A 19,177-nucleotide genomic window follows, 5' to 3' on the forward strand; every position below is an offset into this window, starting at 1 on the left:
GGGGAGGAGGGCCTGGGATGAGGGTGTTGAGACAGGGCTTCTGTGCGGAGGAGGGCCTGGGATGAGGGTGAGGAGACAGGGCTTCTGTGGGGAGGAAGACCTGGGATGAGGGTGTTGAGACAGGGCTGCTGCGGGGAAAGAGGAGGAGGGACAGGCATTGAAAGACGCTGTGGCCAGCACAGTTGTGGTGAACATAAAGAGGAGGAAGGTGTGCAGAGGCTGTAGGAGCCCCAGGGCCCAGCATGGCGGTCAGTGCTGGGGTGACAGGCATGACCAGTTCTCACGCACTATTGAGCTATTTTCCTCTGTAAATGACATCTTGTCTTAAACCACTAACAGGAACTGCCCTGGCAAGATCCTGAACCACTCCCTGCTCTCTTCCTAGTGCTGAGTTCGTACTGTGACCACTAGCCATGCTACCAGGGACATGGTGAGAGTGCTGGGGCTCTTGCAATGGCCTCACTCAAGTTGGGGTCCACGGAAGGCTTTCTTGGCAGTTGTGTTCAGTCCATAGCATCTCCGTTACACTGAGACAGAAAGCCCTGTTCTCTCTGGGCTGCTGGCCTCCCACGGCCTTCCTCCAGCTCTTGCCAATTGGCTGCCTCCTGGGTCTTGCAGCCCTCTTAACAGAGCATGTGCAGTCTTGCCTGCCAGTCTTAGCTTGGGCGCGTCCTTCAAAGCACAGTTCTGCACCGCGGTATCTTTCTCTGCAGGTCTTAGATAATCTCTTCCCGAGGAGTCTCCCCATTTCCTTTCAGAAGCACCATTTGATGCCCAAGCCTGCAATGCTTAACAGACAGATGGAGGAGAGTTCTGTCCTACTGATACCCTGAGGCTCAGAGAGACAGTGACAGCTGGCCGTGATCACACAGCAATAATGGCTTATCAACATTTGTTGAGGACCTACTGTATGCCAGGCACAATGGCATAGTGAGAGGTGGTTCAGCTTCTTGGGGACATACTTTGGATCTGGATCCCAGTGCGCCCAGGGTTCAGGAAGTGGCTGCAGGCTGGGTCACTGGAGATGCGTGACTGACCCTCTCAGAGCCATGAGGGAAAGGGGCACCATGTTGTGGTTGGAGTTATAGGCTGGACTCTGGGCACATGGTGGGTGGCAGCCGTGGCTTGGCTATGAGTATATATTTAAAGAACTTTAGGGTCATTTAAAAGTGGGTGTTAGGTGCATGCTCATTTAACAGATGGGGAACCCGGGGCTCACAGAGGTGGTTTCACGTGTCCAAGACCCCAGCCAGGAAAGGGTAAGGTCACTAATCTTAATTTTTTCCTTCTTTTATGTATTTCTACTTTCTCTGTGTGTGTGCATCTGCATATATGTGCACGAGTATGGTGTGTGGATGTGGTGCCTGCGCACATGCTGGGGAAGACACGGAGTGTCCTGATATATCACTCTGTCCTATTACCTGGATATGGAGTCTCTCACTGAGCCTCCTGCAGCCAGGCTAATGGCCAGCAATCCCCAGACACCCTCCTGTCTTTGCCCGCCCCACAGTGCTGGTCTTAAAAATGTGCACCACCACACCCGGCGTTCTACACGGGTGCCGGGATCCTAACTCAGGTCTCCATGCTCACCCAGAAAGTGCTCTCTCTCACTGAGCCATCTTTCCAATGCCACGATTTCAAAGTGAAGTTGCCAGGCTTGGTGTGGTACATGCCCATCATACTAGCACTCAGGAGGTGGAGGCAGGGGATCACAACTTTGAAGCCAGCAGTCTGAGCTTCGTGGAGAGACCTTGTCTTAAAAAAAAAAAAAAAAGCAACAACAAAAATCATATCTGAGTGTTGGTGGTGCACACCTTTAATCCCAGCACTCAGGGGGTAGAGGCAGGTGAGTTCGAGGCCAGCTTGATCTACAGAATAAGTTCCAGGACAGTCAGGGAAACCCTTCTTGAAAAACCAAAAACCAAACCAAAACAAAACAGAAACAAACAAACACAAAAAAGAAAAGAAAATGAAAGAAAGAAAGAAAGAAAGAAAGAAAGAAAGAAAGAAAGAAAGAAAGAAAGAAGGAAAGGCAGGCTAGAAAAAAAACAGAAGCAAAAGCAGAGACATGGGCAGGAATGGTGACGGTGGTGCATACTTGTTATCCCAGCACTAGGGGGGCGGATCAGGAAAATTCTTACTGGTTTGAGGCCAGCTGGCGTTGCTATGTAGTAAGACCTTGTCTCAAAATACAAACAAAACAAAACAAAAGTTCAGCTAAGTTTTAAAACTTGTGTTCTCAACCTCCCAGGGACAAATCTGATCTTAGAGCTGGGTCTTGTGAGAGAGAGGTCTGACTTTAGGGTTATCAAGAGGGCAAAAAGGTCAGAGGTCGCAGGCACCTCAGAGTTGTAAGAGTTTCTGGAAAAGTTAGCAGAGCGAGGATCTGGGGACAGGCTAGCAGGAAGAAGCAAAGGAAGTCCAGAAGTGCCTTGTCACTGGGGAGGAATAACTGCCAGCACCAGGGAAGGAGGCAGGGAGGTGGCAGCCGGCCCAGCCATACCCCCTTCTCAGCTGGAACACTTGGGGAGCCAGACACCTGGCTATCCACACGACAGGAGTGCGACAGCCTTGCCAGCTGTCTGGCCCTAGGAAACGGGGCTCTAGGCACCGCAGGCCAGGCCTGATAAGGTACTCTCTATTCCCTGTCAGGGTACTGGCCCAGAGCCCAACCCTTGCTGTGCCGAGCATAGGCCTGGCAGTGACCCCAGCTTGGTGTCTGTTGCAGGTGTCCGGACGGCTCCATGCTGCTCCAGACCCAAGGTGGCGGCTGTCATTGTGGGGACACTGCTGCTCCTGACAGGCATTGGGGCTGCGTCCTGGGCCATTGGTGAGAGCACCTCCCTCCCCCAGCTCCTGAGGTCTCACCTCCCCCAAGGGCTGCAACCTGTCTGCTCTCACTACTCCCTTCTCCACAGTGACCATCCTCCTCCGGAGTGACCAGGAGCCGCTGTACCCAGGTGAGTAGGGCAGGCCCTGGAGGGGCATGGTGGGACGCGCAGAGTATTCTCAGGATTAATAACTGTGTTTGTACGTGCTGTACATCGACACATGTATCATGTCATGCTGTTGGAGAAAGGATTTTGTCTGTAGTCCAGGCTGGCTTAGAACGCACCCAGGATGGCCTCAGATTTGTGGCAATCCTCCTGCCTCAGCTTCACGGTGTTGGGATTACGGGCATGAACCACTGTGCCCAAGTCATAGGCTTTAGTCTAAGTGACTCGGGTGATCCTATCCAAGCACTGCAGATCCCACCCTGCTTAGCTTCTGAGGTCTACCCACCAAGGGTGTTGTTGCTATCCAAGCTCTAGACAAGTCACCCACGAGTATTCTTTTTTTTAAATATTTATTTACTTATTATTATGTATACAATATTCTGTCTGCGTGTATGCCTGCAGGCCAGAAGAGGGCACCAAACTTCATTACAGATGGTTGTGAGCCACCATGTGGTTGCTGGGAATTGAACTCAGGACCTTTGGAAGAGCAGGCAATGCTCTTAACCGCTGAGCCATCTCTCCAGGCCCACCCATGAGCATTCTATGCAGTTCAAAACATTTGCTTTCTCAATTTCATTGTTGAGAAAAGGTCTCACGCTGCCCAGGTGGTCTTAAACTTACTATGAAGGACCCTGGACCTCCTGGTCCTCTACCTCCACCATCCAGGTCCTGGGATTGCCGGGTGTGTATCTCTACACCTTGCTGAAACCTCCATGAGGCTGAGGAGATAGCTTTGTCAGCAAAGTGCTTGCCTTGCAAGCATGAGGGCCCGAGTTCAAGTCCCAGAACCCAGTGAGAAAGCAGAGTATAATGGAGCAGGCTTGTAATCCCTGCGCTGGGGAGGCAGAGGCAGGAGGATCCCTGGGGCTCCTGGCAGTGGGAGAGCCTATCTCCAAGCCAAGGTAGACGGTGCTTAGGGAATGATACCCAGTGTTGTCCTCTGTCCTCCATGTGTGCAAACATACATGCGTACCTGCTGCACATACACGCACGCGCACACACATAGAGAGTCTGAAAAAGATTAGAAATTATCAAAGTGCATCGCTCCCAAGGAGAGGAGGAGTTAAGTTTTTGCTTGTGTATTCATACACATACAACTTTTGCTTATGTATTCATACACATACAACTTTAAAGGCCTTTCGAATGTGGTGAACAGGCTTGGCCGCATGATGGTGTGCCCTGGACCACAGGCCTCCCACCGTGATTTCAATTGTGATGGACATATGTATATTAATGGGGGTGTGGTCAAAACTCATTCTAGAGGGACAGAAGGACTTCATTCCGTAGACTCCAACCTCTGAGGTAGTAGCGGCTTTATCTGTCTTTTATATGGATGGCGGCCGGTAACAATGGTGTTGGGAACAGCTTTCAGACTTGTGGGCGGGACTGAGCGTACGGAAGGAATAGCCACAGGAATACAAGGCAGAAACCACAGTGGAACGAGGCTTCCCCAAGGCCACCTCCAACTTGCTTCTCTGTGACCCAGGGAAGCAGAAAGGGGTAACAAGGTTAGAGCGGAGCATGCTTTTTCGAAGAAACGAGATTCCAGAATCTGAACAGTTGGCAATGGACTCAGTCACCCTGACTGAACTTAGAAACACTGACCTCTAGGCCAGGGACCAGCCTCAAGGCTTGATGGGATTGGCTCATGCAGTCTACAAGAGCATGTTTTCATGTAGAATGAAGGCGTAGATAGGCCAAGGCTCGGCGTGGTAGTGTCCATCTTCCCATGCTCAGGAGACTGAGGCAGGAGGATTGTGAGTTTGAGGCCAGCCTGGACTACACAGTAAGGCTCTATTCAGGTCATGTGACCCAGGCAGTCATGTGGTAGGTGTGTATGACTTCTGCTCAGTTATTGTTGAGAAGCTGCTGAGTTCATTGCCGTAGTGAAAGCTCACACCCCAGGTCTGGCTGTAGTCTAAGGCAGCTGTCACCCCAGTGATTTGCATATGGGGAAAACTGGGGCTGGAACCACAGGTCAATGAGTGACGGAGCAACAGATCAGCAGGCCCCACTGCTCCACGTGGTACCAGGATGGAATCCTAACCCTAAAGACTCTTAGGATCTGGCCTGTTTGACCTACAGTTCGCCTTGGCTTGCAGGGCTATCTCTCTGGACTCTAGTCTCAGGGCTTCTCCTTGCTCCCTAAATACCCATTTCTCCAGTGTCACCGTCACCTTCACCTTCATCTTCTTCTCCTCCTTTGCAGTAGCAATGATGAACTCAGGGTCCTACTCAGGCTTCAATGCTTGGCAAGGGTAGAACCATGCCCAGCCCCTCACTGGGGGATTCTAGGCAGGTGTTCTACCACTGAACCACACCCCAGCCCCTCACTGGGGGATTCTAGGCAGGGGCTCTACCACTGAGCAACACCCCCAGCCCCTCACTGGGGGATTCTAGGCAAGCACTCTACTGCTGAGCTGCACCCACTGCCCTTTTCTACTTTTCTTTTCGAAACAGAATATTTGCTAAATTGACCAGGCTGATCTTGAACTATCCTTAAACCTGGACATCTCCTGTCTTAGCTCCCCGAGTAGCTGGAATTACAGGCTACAATCCCAGGCACTCCACCATCCTCTCTCCCAGGCAGAACTCACCAGCCCCCACCTGCTGCTGGGGTTCCCTTTCATCATTTCTGAGCTGTGGCCCTCTGAGAGCTTCTATGTCCTCATCTGGGATGGGGGTGAGAAGATCCAGGTAGGAAAAGAGGGGACAGTTGTCCCGCTTATCCATGCAGAGCTCAGCTTTTATCCAAACTGTAAACAAAGGGTCTCCCCCTCACCTCCCCCCAGCAAGGCCTTCCTAAAGCTCACACTGAATACCCTCTCATCCCCAGAGCCAACCAGCTGCCATAATGGGGCCCTCACACGGCAGTCTATGAGCATTCCAGGAAGGCAGAGATTTTTGTTTATGGGTCTGGCTGTCTGCGGCACATAGTAGGTGCTCGGGAAATCTCCCCTTTAAAAATAAGCATAAAGAAGAGTTGGAGCTAAGCATGCATACTTGTAATCCCAGCCCTCGAGAGGCTGAGGCAAAACGATGGAAAGTTTGAGGCTAGCCTGGGCTACATACCAAGACCCTGCCTTAGAAAAAACAAAAGCTTTTAAAGGCAAATTGAAGAAACCATCTAGCCAATGTATAAAAGCACCAACCTTGGCTGGTTGGTGGTGATGGTGGTGGTGCATGCCTTTAGTCCCAGCACAGTTCATGGTCAACCTGGTCTGTAATGGAGAGTGAGTTCCAGGAGAGCCAGGGCTGTTACACACACAGCTTTGACCAAGATGGGGGTCCGGCCCATTCCTGGACCCCGTTAATTGCACTTCCTAGAGTGCTGAGATATGAGGCCACGGAGAAGAAAGCACAAATTTCGGGCCAATCCAGCTACCAAGTGAAACCTTGTCTTCCTAAAACCAAAAAGAGACCAAAAAAGAAAAAGAAAAAAAAAAACCAAAAAAACAAAACAAAACACCAAAAGAGAAAAAAAACACCTTTGATCTTTCCCCTCCTTACTTCCAGTACCTTCCCAATGCACATTCATAAAAATATTGACCTTTTCCCCCCTAAAATGCCTGTCTGGTTGGGAATCTCTTGAGCACTTAGGAATGATGCCTACTGACTCCAAGTTGCTGTTTGTGTCTGGAGTTGGGGGATGGTAGGTACCACTCAGTGGGAGCTGTCAGCCAGTGTTTGATGAATGCCAGAGATGGAGGCCATATTTATAGCAAGCTGCCTCAGCAGCTTTTAGTCTTGCTATGGAAGAGTGTGTGCAGAGCGGAGAAAGACAAGGATTCTTTGGAGACCCAAGCAAGGGGTCTCAAAAAGAGAATGTAGAAGCCAGCGGGCAGTCTGAGTTCAGATCCTGGTTGGTTGGTTAGCTGTCTGCTCTGAACGAGTATACCCTTTGATGTTTAGTGCACCATCTGTGAGATGTGCATATAATTTATTATTTTTTAGTGGTGCTAGGGATTGGACTAAAGACCTTAATCATACAGGCAGGGGCTCCCCTAGACCCTAAGGGGGGATTCTAGGCAGGAGCTTTACCATTGAGCCACACCCCAAGCCCCTCACTAGGGGATTCTAGGCAGGATCTCTACCATTGAGCAAGGATGCCATCAGCCCTCTTTTTACATTTCATTTTGAGACATGTCTCCCTAAATTACTTAGGCTGACCTTGAACTCACTCAATAGTCCATGCAGGATTTGAACTTTGATCCACTAGCGTCAGGTTCCTAAGTAGGTGAGATGACAGTCCTGTACCCAAATATTCCCAGAATCCAGCTGTAGTCCCTGTGCTGCCCCCTGCTGGCTTAGCTTCTGTCCCTGTCATATTGAGGTCACAGTCTGGGCTCCAGTTCCCCTACAGTCTGCCCCCACCAGCAGCCAGAAGGAACTCATGCATCGCTGAGTCAGGTCAGTTTGTGACCCCTACCCCCAGCTCAGTCCTGGCCTAGCTGCATGCTGTCCATCCTCTCTCTGCCTCCTGGCTGTTCCTCATCCAACTCCCCGCCTCAGCCTTCAGATCTCCGCTTTCTGCTCTTTGGTTCCTCTGGCCTACTTCTCGGTCCCCTCTCAGATCACAGCATCTTTCTCACCTTCGTCTGTGTTCTCCTCATTGCTCATGCGGCACCTTCCCAGCAAAGCCGTTCTTCTCTGCCCACTTTCAGCAAAGTGCCGCTCCGCCCCCGCACCCCAGATCCCCATTCCTTCTGTCGGCCTCGCCTGTCTCCATGGCCCCTTCTGCTGTGGACACAGGACATGTTTCCGCTGTTCGTCCTGCTCATCATCTGTCTGCCCTCCTGGGCTTTGCACTCTATACAGGAAGAAATTTTGTGTGATTTAGCTACAGCTTAAAATAGTACCCAGCATGTTCAAGGTATTTGGTAAATACAAAGAAATGCCCCTAAGGGGTTTGACCTGACTCAGGTGTGAAGAGGGCCTCTCTGACCTTGTGAGGACAGAGGGAAGGCTAACGAGCACCGGCCAGCCATATAGACTGCCCCAACCACCCTTTCTGATGTAGCCCCATCCTGCATTATCCCATCCCTATCCCTCCCTCCTCCCCCTCCCTTCCATCCTTCATTCTGCCTGAGACATACTGTAGCCCTGACTGACCTCAAACCCACAAGCCTCCTGCTTCAGCCTCCCAAGGGCTGACATAGCAGGTGTTTTTGTGCCTGACTCTTGCCAGTTATTAATGATAAATTGGCTGGGTGACTTTTGTTTTGATTTTTTGAAACAGGGTCTTTTAATTCTGTAGCCCCAGCTGGCCTGGAATTAAATATGTAGCCCACACTGGTCTCAAACTTGTGGCAATTCTCCTGTCTCGGCTTCCTGAGTGCTGGGATGGTTGGTGGAAGTCATCCACTGAGCTAAGGAGACTCTGGAATCACTGAGTCCCATCTCCCGGGTTTTGCTTGGCTAATAGAAGCTGGACTCCCTTCTTCCTCTCCCTTCTGCCAAGCCCTGGCTACCCTGCAGCTCTCTATAGACCAGGCTGGCCTCCAACTCACAGAAATCTGCCAGCCTCACCTCCTGAGTGCTGGGATTAAAGACATGCCACCACATCCAGTTAAAATGTATAGCCTGTGCTATCCTTGAACCCACGAGCCTCCTGCTAATGCCTCCTTTGGAAAATTCTAGGCTCATGTTCCACCATAACCACCCTTTTGGTAGGTAGTTCAGACTGGCCTTGAACCCCTGAACCTGTAGTCTTCACCTTCTGGGTGCTAGAATTGCAGGCATCTGTCGTGGCTCCTCTCCCACCAGACCCTTCTAATCTTCCTTTTCTCCATGTCATACTTCTTCTTTAAATGTTTCAGTAACCTGGCCCACTAGCCAAGGGTTCCCGACTCCTTCTGGCGGTTCCCCAAACCTGGCTGCATCTGGGCGTGTTCATCCACAGTGAACTCCCTGTGCAGGCTTTCTCTCCCTCATCTGCTTTCTCCTCAAGTCAAATAAAATAATTTCCCTGGTTCCTGGCATCCGAGACAAGTGCCAGCAGCTTGGGTATCCCAGTGGGGAGGGACACCCACTAGTGAAATCCCACCTAGTAGTGGGTGCAGATACCACCCCTGGGTGACAAGGGGTGCAGGACCAGAGCCCTCAGGACCTCAGGCAGCCAGGAAAGCTGTTGTCCGGCCACTGTAGGACCCAGGCCTGGCTCTGTCGCCCTGCAGTGCAGGTCAGCCCCGGGGACTCGCGACTTGCTGTGTTTGACAAGACGGAGGGGACGTGGAGGCTGATGTGTTCCTCACGCTCCAACGCCAGGGTGGCAGGGCTCGGCTGTGAGGAGATGGGCTTCCTCAGGTACCCGGGTGGCCCTCGGGGGAGGGGAGGGCATGGCATGGAATGGGCAGGAGGTGGCTTTGACCGCAGCCCCGTGCAGGGCCCTGGCGCACTCGGAGTTGGATGTGCGAACCGCGGGCGCCAACGGTACATCGGGCTTCTTCTGTGTGGACGAGGGTGGCCTGCCGATGGCTCAGAGGTTGCTGGATGTCATCTCTGTGTGGTGAGCAGGGCGACTGCGGGTGGCACTGGACCCCTGGCCTCCAAATATCATCCTAACTGGTCGCTTGGCTTGTCTCTCTGTCCCACTCCTGTCCTGTGTCCTGTCCCAGCGACTGCCCTAGAGGCCGATTTGTGACTGTCGTCTGTCAAGGTGAGACCCAGGCCTCAAACTCTTCTCTAGATACAGGCCATAACTGGGGCCCTTGGACCCTGGGACCCCAGGGTGGAGTGTCCCCACAAACTGCCCAGGATCTCCACATGTCCAAGGTTAGGGAGAGCCCGCCCTGTTCCCATGAACTGCTGGGGCAGGGCTGTGTCTCCTCCCACCCCCAGAGATAGACTATGCCCTGGAAGCCAATTCCCCAATTCTGAGCCTTTCTGGTCACTTCTCCACAGACTGTGGCCGCAGAAAACTGCCAGTGGATCGCATTGTGGGGGGCCAGGACAGCAGCCTGGGAAGGTGGCCATGGCAGGTCAGCCTGCGTTATGATGGGGCCCACCTCTGTGGGGGATCCCTGCTGTCCGGGGACTGGGTGCTGACAGCTGCACATTGCTTTCCAGAGTGAGTGTTCCCCACAGTCCTACCGAGGGTGGGGCAGGAGAGAGGGCTACAGAGGCCGGGCCCAGGGACTTGTGCCTTCTGTCCTGGCAGGCGCAACCGGGTCCTGTCTCGATGGCGAGTGTTTGCTGGCGCTGTGGCCCGGACTTCGCCCCATGGCGTGCAGCTGGGGGTTAAGGCTGTGATCTATCATGGGGGCTACCTTCCCTTTCGAGACCCTACCATTGAGGAGAACAGCAACGACATCGCTCTGGTCCATCTCTCCAGTCCCCTGCCTCTCACCGGTAAGCCTGGAGACTCAGCTTCAGTTTGGGGACTCCCAGAGACTCAGGGATCAAAAAAAGGGGCCCGTGAAGCAAAGTAGAGCCATCTTCAGGTTTCCATGGTGATAATAGACCCATCTTGAGGGAGCACAAAGTGGGCATTAGCCGTGAATGTTAGCATAACTGCTAGATAGCGTGGCTGCCATACACAACTATCTGAGCCTCCTTCCATAAAGGAGTCGGTCACCGTGACCCGGTGATTCCTTTTCTACATGGAAGAGAAGGGCTACAGATGGTCACGCAGAAGACCAGTGCGCAGATGTTCTCAATAGAACCATTCGGTCATAGTAACCTGGGCGTGAAGGCATATTCCCCCAGCACTAGGAGGAGGAGGCAGGAGCATTGAGTTCAAGGCTAGCCTTGGCCACACAATGAATTTGAGGCTAGCCTAGGCTACACAGGACACTAAGTAAATGAACAGGCCACCCAGGTAGGAGAGCAGTTAGGGTGGAGGTGTTGCAAATGGGTAAGGAATCTGAGGTTTCTTTGGGGGAGACAAAGTGTTCTGAAGTGGAACACGGTGGCAGTGCGCCAGTCTGGGAAGATGCCAGAGCCATCAGCTCACATCCACTCTAACACGGAGAATTGTAAGACGAATGAATTATGGTTGTGCGAAGCTGCAGTCATTGTTAGCAAGGCTTGGCCCCTCCAGACGCCATACATAATTAAAACATGTGGAGAGGGGATGGAGCGGTGTCTCAGTGATTAAGCGCTCTTGCTATCCTTATGGAGGGCCCTCATTCAGTTCCTAGAACCCACGTCCAGCCTCTCACAACTGTCTCTAATTCCAGCTCCAGGGGATCTGACACCCTTTCCTGAACTCCACAGCTACACACACACACACAAATAAAAATAAATTTTTTAAAGATTTATTTATTCATACAGTATCCTGCCTGTAGGGCAAAAGAGGGCACCAGATCTCATTACAGATGGTTGTGAGCCACCACGTGGTTGCTGGGAATTGAACTCAGGTCCTCTGGAAGAGCAGTCAGTGCTCTTAACCGCTGAGCCATCTCTCCAGCCCCTAAAAATAAATCTTAAAAATATGGAGAATCAGCTGATATAGCTCATGTCTGCCATGTAAGCACCGAGGGAGTCTAAGGAAAAAAGACTTTGAGTCTGAGGCCAGCCTGGGCTTTTTTGAGAGACTCTTTCTCAAAACTCCCCAAGTAACTAAATAAATAACAGTAAACAAGTAAGGACAGTAACATGCTGAGCTTCCATACAGCCGTGTGCTGCATGAGGTCATTTTGGTCACAGAGCATCTACATGACTGTGGTCCTGTGGAGATAAGATGGCCTTGTGACATCAGAGTCATCTTAATTTACATGAAGGGGCCTCTTAGGGTTTGCATACAATGACAGAATCATCTGAGAACACATTTCTCAGTGTTGGCTTGTTGCCAAGTGAGTGTGTGCCTTTCGTCGGCCTTGGCGTGTCCCGAGTCTGGACTCACCTCGTTCTCCCACAGTCCTCTCTGTTGCTGTTTATACTTCTTATAAAAACTTCATGTTTTCAACACCACATCCACTTCATACCACAGGGTTTCTGCAGGGAACTTATTTTGTGTGTATGCTGTGTTTTCTTTCAGTGCTGGGGATCGACCCTAGGACCTTGTGCACTGTAGGCAAGCACTCTACCACTGAGCTATAACCCCTGTTTGGGGCAGATCCTTGTTTGCATTTTGCATCGAAGTGCTGATGCAGAGGGGGGCTGAATTAGCATCATGGCAACAGCGAGGGCTGCCAGGACTGCTTTCGTGTGCTGTGCACTGCACAGGGATACTCCATCTTAGGGAAGCCAATGCCCTCGGAGGCCTGTGTGTTTATTATAGTTTTCTGACAGGTAGAAGCTAAGGGTCTCAAGGGCAGGGCAGGGCATGTTTTCCTGTTTCCTGCCTCTGAGCTGGTTATAGCCCGTGACCATGGTTAAGAGCCCAAACTTGGGAAACTGAGCTAACTTAGGCTCTAGTTCTGATTATATTGGCTTCCGTGAAACTTTGGACGGGTGACGTGGCTTCCTGTCCTTCCTGAGGCAAAGGTCAATCCCGGCTCCCTGGGATGATTGGGGATGAAAGGAAAAGATTTGGGAAGCAGCACACACACTGGATGAAGAAGGCTCCATGGTGGTAGTGATAAGGTGTACTGGGGTTGTGTGGAGGGTGAGGTGGCTGAATGGCTGCGTCCCACAAGGGACAGAAAGACTGGTGGAGACTGGGCTGCTCCATTCTCTCTCACAGAATACATTCAGCCAGTGTGTCTCCCCGCTGCGGGACAGACCCTGGTGGATGGCAAGGTCTGTACTGTGACCGGCTGGGGCAACACACAGTTCTATGGTGAGTTCCAGGTCCTGCCAGTCAGGCCATTAGAGGAGCCTGAGGCTGTTGGGGTGGGGGGAGGCTAAGTGAACCTCTAAGGGATCCCGAGGCCATAGGGCGGGCACCAGGAGGGGAGGACTTGTTTGCCAGTTTTCTGGCCACCTTACCCACATCCCCTCAGGCCAGCAGGCTGTGGTGCTCCAAGAGGCCCGGGTCCCCATCATAAGCAACGAGGTCTGCAACAGCCCTGACTTCTACGGGAATCAGATCAAACCCAAGATGTTCTGCGCTGGTTATCCCGAGGGTGGCATTGATGCTTGCCAGGTGAGGGGCTCGGGGGGGGCAGCCCCCCCAGGGCCAACATTACAGAGACAGGGCCAGGGTAATGCTCCCCCACTGGAGCCATGAGGGCCTCCAGCCAGGTGTCCCATCCCACCCACTAGGGTGACAGTGGCGGCCCATTCGTGTGTGAGGACAGCATCTCTGGGACATCAAGATGGCGGCTCTGTGGCATTGTAAGCTGGGGTACGGGCTGTGCTTTGGCCCAGAAGCCAGGAGTGTACACCAAAGTTATTGACTTCCGAGAGTGGATCTTCCAGGCCATAAAGGTGAGTTGGTCTAGGGCGGGACTGTCTGGGACTTTATTAAAGAAGGTAGAAGTTTGGGGGAGACCTGTGTTTGGACCTATCAGAGGGTACTCTAGTGCACAGGTGGGTCCCCAAAGGCTTCTGGGGAAGGGACAGTAGTTACAGAGTGTTGGGAAAAGTGTCCGGGACCTTGGAAGCGCATGGCTCTTTCCCTAGACTCACTCCGAAGCCAGCGGCATGGTGACTCAGCCCTGACCCAGCCTCACCTCACTGCTCACGCCTCCAGAGCTGGAGTTGGTCTGACGCTCCAGACTGGCATGGTAGGCTCCACACTGGGTCTCACACGGAGCAGTTTTCCTCATGGACCCGGTCCACAGGTCCGAGGACTCTCTTCCACAGTGGCCGGCCCACTCAGTCTTGGGGCCACTCGGCCTCAACCTCCCCACCCCATGTATATATTACTCTGTCCTCTGGGGACTGCTTTCCAGGTGCCCCTGTGGGAATACTCTTTAAATAATAAATGTGGTTTTGATTAATGGGTCTCTGAGTTTACAAACTTAAGCAGTAATGTGGACATTTGATAGTAGCAGAGAGGGCTGGAGGCAAATCTGGATGCGATTAGGACCCCCGATTCTTACCCATGTGAGAAAACATTTAAACGGGTCCTGATGGCTCACTCCTCTAATCCCGACACTTGGGAGGATCATCACAAGTTAAAGGCTAGCCTGGGCTACATAGTGAGTTTCAGGCCAGCCTTGGCTACAGAGTGATATCCTATCTCAAAAAAAATTAAATAAATAAATAAAAAAGGAGAGAGAGGTTGGGGGAGGGTTTAAAATATCCAGGAGACTCTGACTTTAGGCATCGCTCAGTCCAGCACCCCTCAGATCTCCTTTTCTCTGTCAGCTTCATCTCTAAGCAGGCTTTCCCACAACCAGGAGAAACGCACCCCGTTTTTGTGTAAGGGAGGGTATATGCTGTGGACCAGGTTCACGATGTCCAGCGGGGGAGGGGAGGTCGGGGGTGCTCCTTTCATGAGAACACCAGAAAGGGGGGAAAATGGCCCAAGGAGGCCCAGCTTTCAGGAAACAGTCGGGCCACGTGATCTCATTGGATTACTTTGCACCTGAAGTGCTGCCTGGGGATGGGGTTCTTCAGGAAACACATGAGCTGGCTGCTTGTGGGAGAGTCCTCAAAAGAAAACGAGATGCTGTTTCTAGAAAAAGTGGACCTCGATGTCCAAGGAACAATAAATACATCTGCTTTGGGGCAATAGGAAATAAAACCTGTGGGACAGAGAGGGAGTGGACGACGTGACTTGTCAGTACAGCTGGAAGCACCCGCCCCTCAGCAGCCCCTACCGCTTTGGGGCTGGCTGGGTCCAGGGTATCAACTTCTCTTGGTGCAGGATCCCCACTTCCCCTGCATCTGCAGATCTCTGTGGCAGCGCAGGTGGCCACCAGGGGGAGCTGCTGCTCTGGCGCTTGAGAGCTTAAAGCTCTTCAGGTTTAGGCCCAAAAGGGGGTGCTCTGCTCAGTGGTGGGAGAAAGTTCTCAACAGATGCTGTTTCTCAAGATTTCTTTAACATTTATTTATTTTATTATTATTTTGCTTGTTTGCTTGCTTGCTTTGGAGCTTTTTTCTTTTTGAGACAGAGTCTCATTATGTAGTCCTGGATGTCCTGAAATTCTATATTAAGATCAAGCTAGCTTTGAACTCACAGAGACACATCTGCCTCTGCCTCCCAAGTGCTAAGATTAAGGGCCTAGCCACTGCATCCAGCCTTTTTGGGATGGTTGGGTGCAGATGCAGGAGCTCCCTGTGGAGCCTGGTCTGGTACTCTATGTAGCCCAGGCTGGTCTTGAATGTGTAACAATCCTCTTGCCTCAGCTTTCCCAGTGTGGGGATTCAGCAGCATGCTTCACCACTGAGAGTTTAAGGTCGTAACTGATAAACGTTAGAACACATTGGCAGTTAGCCTCAAGTGCCTGAGAAATTCCTTCAAAAGCAACATGGAGGGAAATGTTCTAGCCTTTTGGGGATCAGTACCCGATTACCCAAAAGCCTCAGTGGGGTCGATCTTCACCACTGTGTTGCCAGCCCAGAGCCTCCCAGCTCCCATGTCTCTTGCAGAACATTGATTCACCACTGCCCCTCGGGGTTTTCCCAAAACTGTCTTGCTGTGGCATTTCGGGGATCAGTTAAATGTTGGTTTGCTAGAAATGAACAAGTCTCACCTAGCATACTCACGGACCTGGGTTTGCATCCCAGAAATGCATACACAGAAAAGTTTACAGAGTCGGAGGGGGTGATCATAAGTGTTCCCTTTGTAACTGTCAGCGGAAAACGGTGCTGTTCCTGAAGACTCTCCAGGAGCACGATGCCCTGCAGAGGGTCTGAACAGATATATTTTGAAGGAGGGAGTATGTTTGTGCAGAGGGCACAGTAGAGAGAACATGGCCCTGCCTTGAGAGATGGGAGAGGATAAGGCCATCTTCTAGGAGATCTGGTAGAGATTTGGACATGTATTTACTTATCTTCCATAGCTATAACAAGATACCCAAGATTGGTTATTAATAAATGAGGGTTAAGGGCTTGGAGAGACGGCTCAGTGGTAAGAGTGCCTGGTGTTTTTCCAAAGGACCCGAGTTCAGTTCCCAGCACTCACATTGAACTGCTCACAACCATTGTAACTCCAGCTCCAGGGGATCTGGTGCCCTCTTCTGGCTTCTAAGTGCACCTACACTCATGTGTACACACACACACACACACACTTACGAAAAACAATTTTTGGGCCTGGCAGTGGTGGCACATGCTTTTAATCTCAGCACTTGGGAGGCAGAAGTAGGCAAATCTCTGTGAGTTCCAGGCCAATCAATTCCAGGACAACTAGGGCAGTTATACAGAGAAACACTGTCTCAAAAAAAAAAAAAAAAGGTATAAGATGGGCAGTGTGGTACACACTTGTAATCCCAGCTCTCAGGAAGATGAAGTAGGAGGATCACGAATTCGGGGCCAGTCTGGGCTACACAGAGAGAAACTGTCTCAAAATAGGGGTGGGGGTGTTTTCCTGCAGCACACGGTTTGAGAGGCTGGAAATCCGAGAGCACCCATACCATTTGTAACGCTGTGGAAGGGCCCAGGGGGAACAGATTACTGGATGAGATGGCCAACGGAGAACAGGCAGAGGCTAGCCTTGCCCTTCTGGAATAAGCCCCATCTTGGGGCCCACCAGTGCTCACTGATCCCGCTTGTCCTGGCTAGCTCTATGCCAGCTCCACACAAGTTAGGGCATTTGGGCTGTGGGAACTTTAACTGAGAAAAGACCTCTATCAGACCTAACCGTGGGCAAGACCATGCTGCATTCTCTTCATTGATGGTTGATTTTGGAGGCCCAGTCCACTATGGGCAATGCCACTCCTGGACAGGCGGTCAGGGCTGCTGTAAGAACAGAGGTCAGACAAGCCGAGCAAGCCAGTAAGCAGCACTGCTCCATGGCCTCTGTTTCAGCTCCTGCCTCCAGCCCTGCCCTGGTTTCCTCAGCGATGGGGTGTGAGCCTGGAGCTGTCAGCTGAAATGAACCCTTTCCTCCCTAAGTCACTTTTGGCCGTGCTGTTCTATCAATCAAGCAATAAGAACCTGAACTAAGATACCTTCCTTCCAAGCACCAACACCCCAAAACCCTGCCTCTTAGTCCCCAGTGGCCACAAAGGGACACACCAGACACAAACCAGAGGAGCACCAGGGCCAGCGCTGTGTAAGCCAGGGCCCTCCACTCTGGGTTCCCCCAGGATCTGCACTCTCAGTCGCCAGGAGACCCTAATGCGCTCAGCAGGGGACAGGTTCCCAGTCTTGGCTTTTCAGCCTCCAGCAAACTTTCTCTTCCTTCACTCCTGTGTTCACATTGTTTAAAATACAGATGTGGACTGGGGAGATGGCTCAGAGGCTAAGAGCACTGCCTGCTCTTCCAGAGGTCCTGAGTTCATTTCCCAGCACCCACATGGTGGCTCACCACCATCTGTAATGAGATCTGGTGCCCTCTTCTGGCCTGCAGGCATACATGCAGGCATAACACTGCATCCATAATAAACAAATAAATCTAAAAAAAACAAAACAACAACAACAACAAAAAAAAACCAGACAGATCAGGGTCCTGTGTAGCCCAGGCTAGCTCAAACTCATTCTGTGGCCAAGGATGACCTTATGCCCCAATCCTCCTGTCTTAGCCTCTTGGGTGCTGGGATGACAGACATAAACTCAGCCCCGCCCTTCGGTAGAGACACTATCTCTCTGTATTTGTCGCAGTGGCTTTTCTCATTGCCGTGACAAAATTCCTGCCACAGTTGAAGGGAAGGTTTATTCCGGCTTATGGTTTTGGGGGGATATGGTCCATCATGGTGGGGAAGGCATGGGAGCTGGGACAGTCAGTCACAGCGGTGGGATCCTGAACCCAAAGCTCTCCACACCTTGCTGGGTCTCTCTTCATAGAGAGAACCAAGCCAGAAGCAGAAGCCCAACAATACCGTCACCCTCCAAGTAAACTCTGTTCTCCAGCGAGGCTGCCTTTTCCAGTGTCCCATAACCTCTGGTACCAGCACCACTAGCTGGGACCCATGTATCCAGATACAGGAGACTGTAGGGGACTTTGAGATTCAAACCATGACTGTAGCCCAGGCTGGCTTAAAACTTAACCATCCTCCTGCCTGGGGCTCCTGGGATTACAGGCCTACACCTCCGTGCCTGGCTCTGTTCTTTTCTCCCACCTCCAGAAGAACCTCTACACACGTCTGGAACAGCAGGGTCTGTGCTTGAGAACACTAGCACCCTCACAGTCAGGCAGAGACTAATGTGCAGTTTCTTTCTCATGCCAGCTCTTACTCGAGTGCACACACCGCCGTGATTAACGAGGGTTCTGAAGGCCATTAATTTTACATTCAGAAGTAATTGTTGGGAAGGTTCAAACAGTGGTGTGCGTAGGGAGATGAATTTTTGGTTTCTGCATAAAAAGCAATGCTATTACAATAATGCAAGTTACTCAAGGAGCCACTGTTCTGCCCTTCGGCTGCAAAACAAACCGCCCAGACCTAGCAGGGGATAATAATCCTTCTATTAGACTCACTGGTTCTGTGGCATGAAAGGTTGGACAGGGAGAGCTGTGTCTGCTCCATGATGCACTGCACTTGGTTAGCAATGAAAAGGATGACAGAAGGACTTGGTTTGTAAGGGCCAATGTGGGCTTCTTGACCCATAGTCTGTGCCTAGGCTGGAAGGCTAAAGGCTGGGAGGCTGGAAGGCTGGGAGGCTGGAAGCAAGGCTGGTGGCTGACCACCACTGGGACTACCAGCTCATCTTCTGTCCGAGTGGCTTGAGCTCTCTCTCCCATCATGGCTTCCTCAGTCAGGACTTTCACACTTCTTACAGGGTAGCCTAGGGCTCAGAGCGAGTGTTTCAGAAGCGTCTGCCCTTGACATTCTAGCCTTGTTTTTTGCTTTGCTTTTTTTCTGTTGCCATTGTTTGGTTGGTTGATTATTTTAAGACAAGATTTCTCTGTGTAGCCCTGGCTGTCCTGGAACTCATTCTGTAGACCTGGTTGGCCTCGAACTCAGAGATCGGCCTGCCTCTGCCCCCTGAATGTTAGGAGTAAAGGTGCCTTGTTTTTGCTTTTCAGTCAGCCAGTGCAACTGTCAATCTGCCTGAACTCTAAGGTGTGGGGACAAAGACCCCGCCTTTCAGTAGGGAAGCCATCAGTGTTGGGCGCCATTTTTTTAGAACAGCCATTGGATCCAGCTGGTAGCTGACAGAGCAGAGAAATGGGCTCTCTTTAAAGATCCAGCCTCAGCATCCTCCTGAATATTAACCTTCATCAGGAGATGAAAGGAGACAGAGAC

At 51.6% G+C, this 19,177-nt stretch overlaps 2 protein-coding genes across 3 annotated transcripts in view; one reads left to right on the top strand and one right to left on the bottom strand.

The window, feature by feature from the left end:
- Positions 1-13,831, top strand: part of Hpn (hepsin) — an 18,038-nt gene extending 4,207 nt beyond the window's left edge. For both annotated transcript variants that reach the window (XM_026786289.1, XM_005361199.3), the window contains 11 exons: positions 2,729-2,830; positions 2,919-2,960; positions 9,173-9,302; positions 9,382-9,504; positions 9,614-9,654; positions 9,900-10,065; positions 10,156-10,346; positions 12,625-12,720; positions 12,884-13,026; positions 13,146-13,310; positions 13,506-13,831. In XM_026786289.1, the coding sequence (XP_026642090.1) occupies positions 2,729-2,830; positions 2,919-2,960; positions 9,173-9,302; positions 9,382-9,504; positions 9,614-9,654; positions 9,900-10,065; positions 10,156-10,346; positions 12,625-12,720; positions 12,884-13,026; positions 13,146-13,310; positions 13,506-13,544 (1,238 nt within the window). In that variant the 3' untranslated portion in view covers positions 13,545-13,831. The remainder of the gene's footprint in view (positions 1-2,728; positions 2,831-2,918; positions 2,961-9,172; positions 9,303-9,381; positions 9,505-9,613; positions 9,655-9,899; positions 10,066-10,155; positions 10,347-12,624; positions 12,721-12,883; positions 13,027-13,145; positions 13,311-13,505) is intronic.
- The window catches only part of LOC113457658 (zinc finger protein 420-like), a 1,205,902-nt gene that overhangs the window by 114,716 nt on the left and 1,072,009 nt on the right, over positions 1-19,177 (bottom strand). The window lies entirely within an intron of this gene.

Source organism: Microtus ochrogaster, linkage group LG4, assembly GCF_000317375.1.
Source record: "Microtus ochrogaster isolate Prairie Vole_2 linkage group LG4, MicOch1.0, whole genome shotgun sequence".
Classification (NCBI taxonomy): Eukaryota; Metazoa; Chordata; class Mammalia; order Rodentia; family Cricetidae; genus Microtus; species Microtus ochrogaster.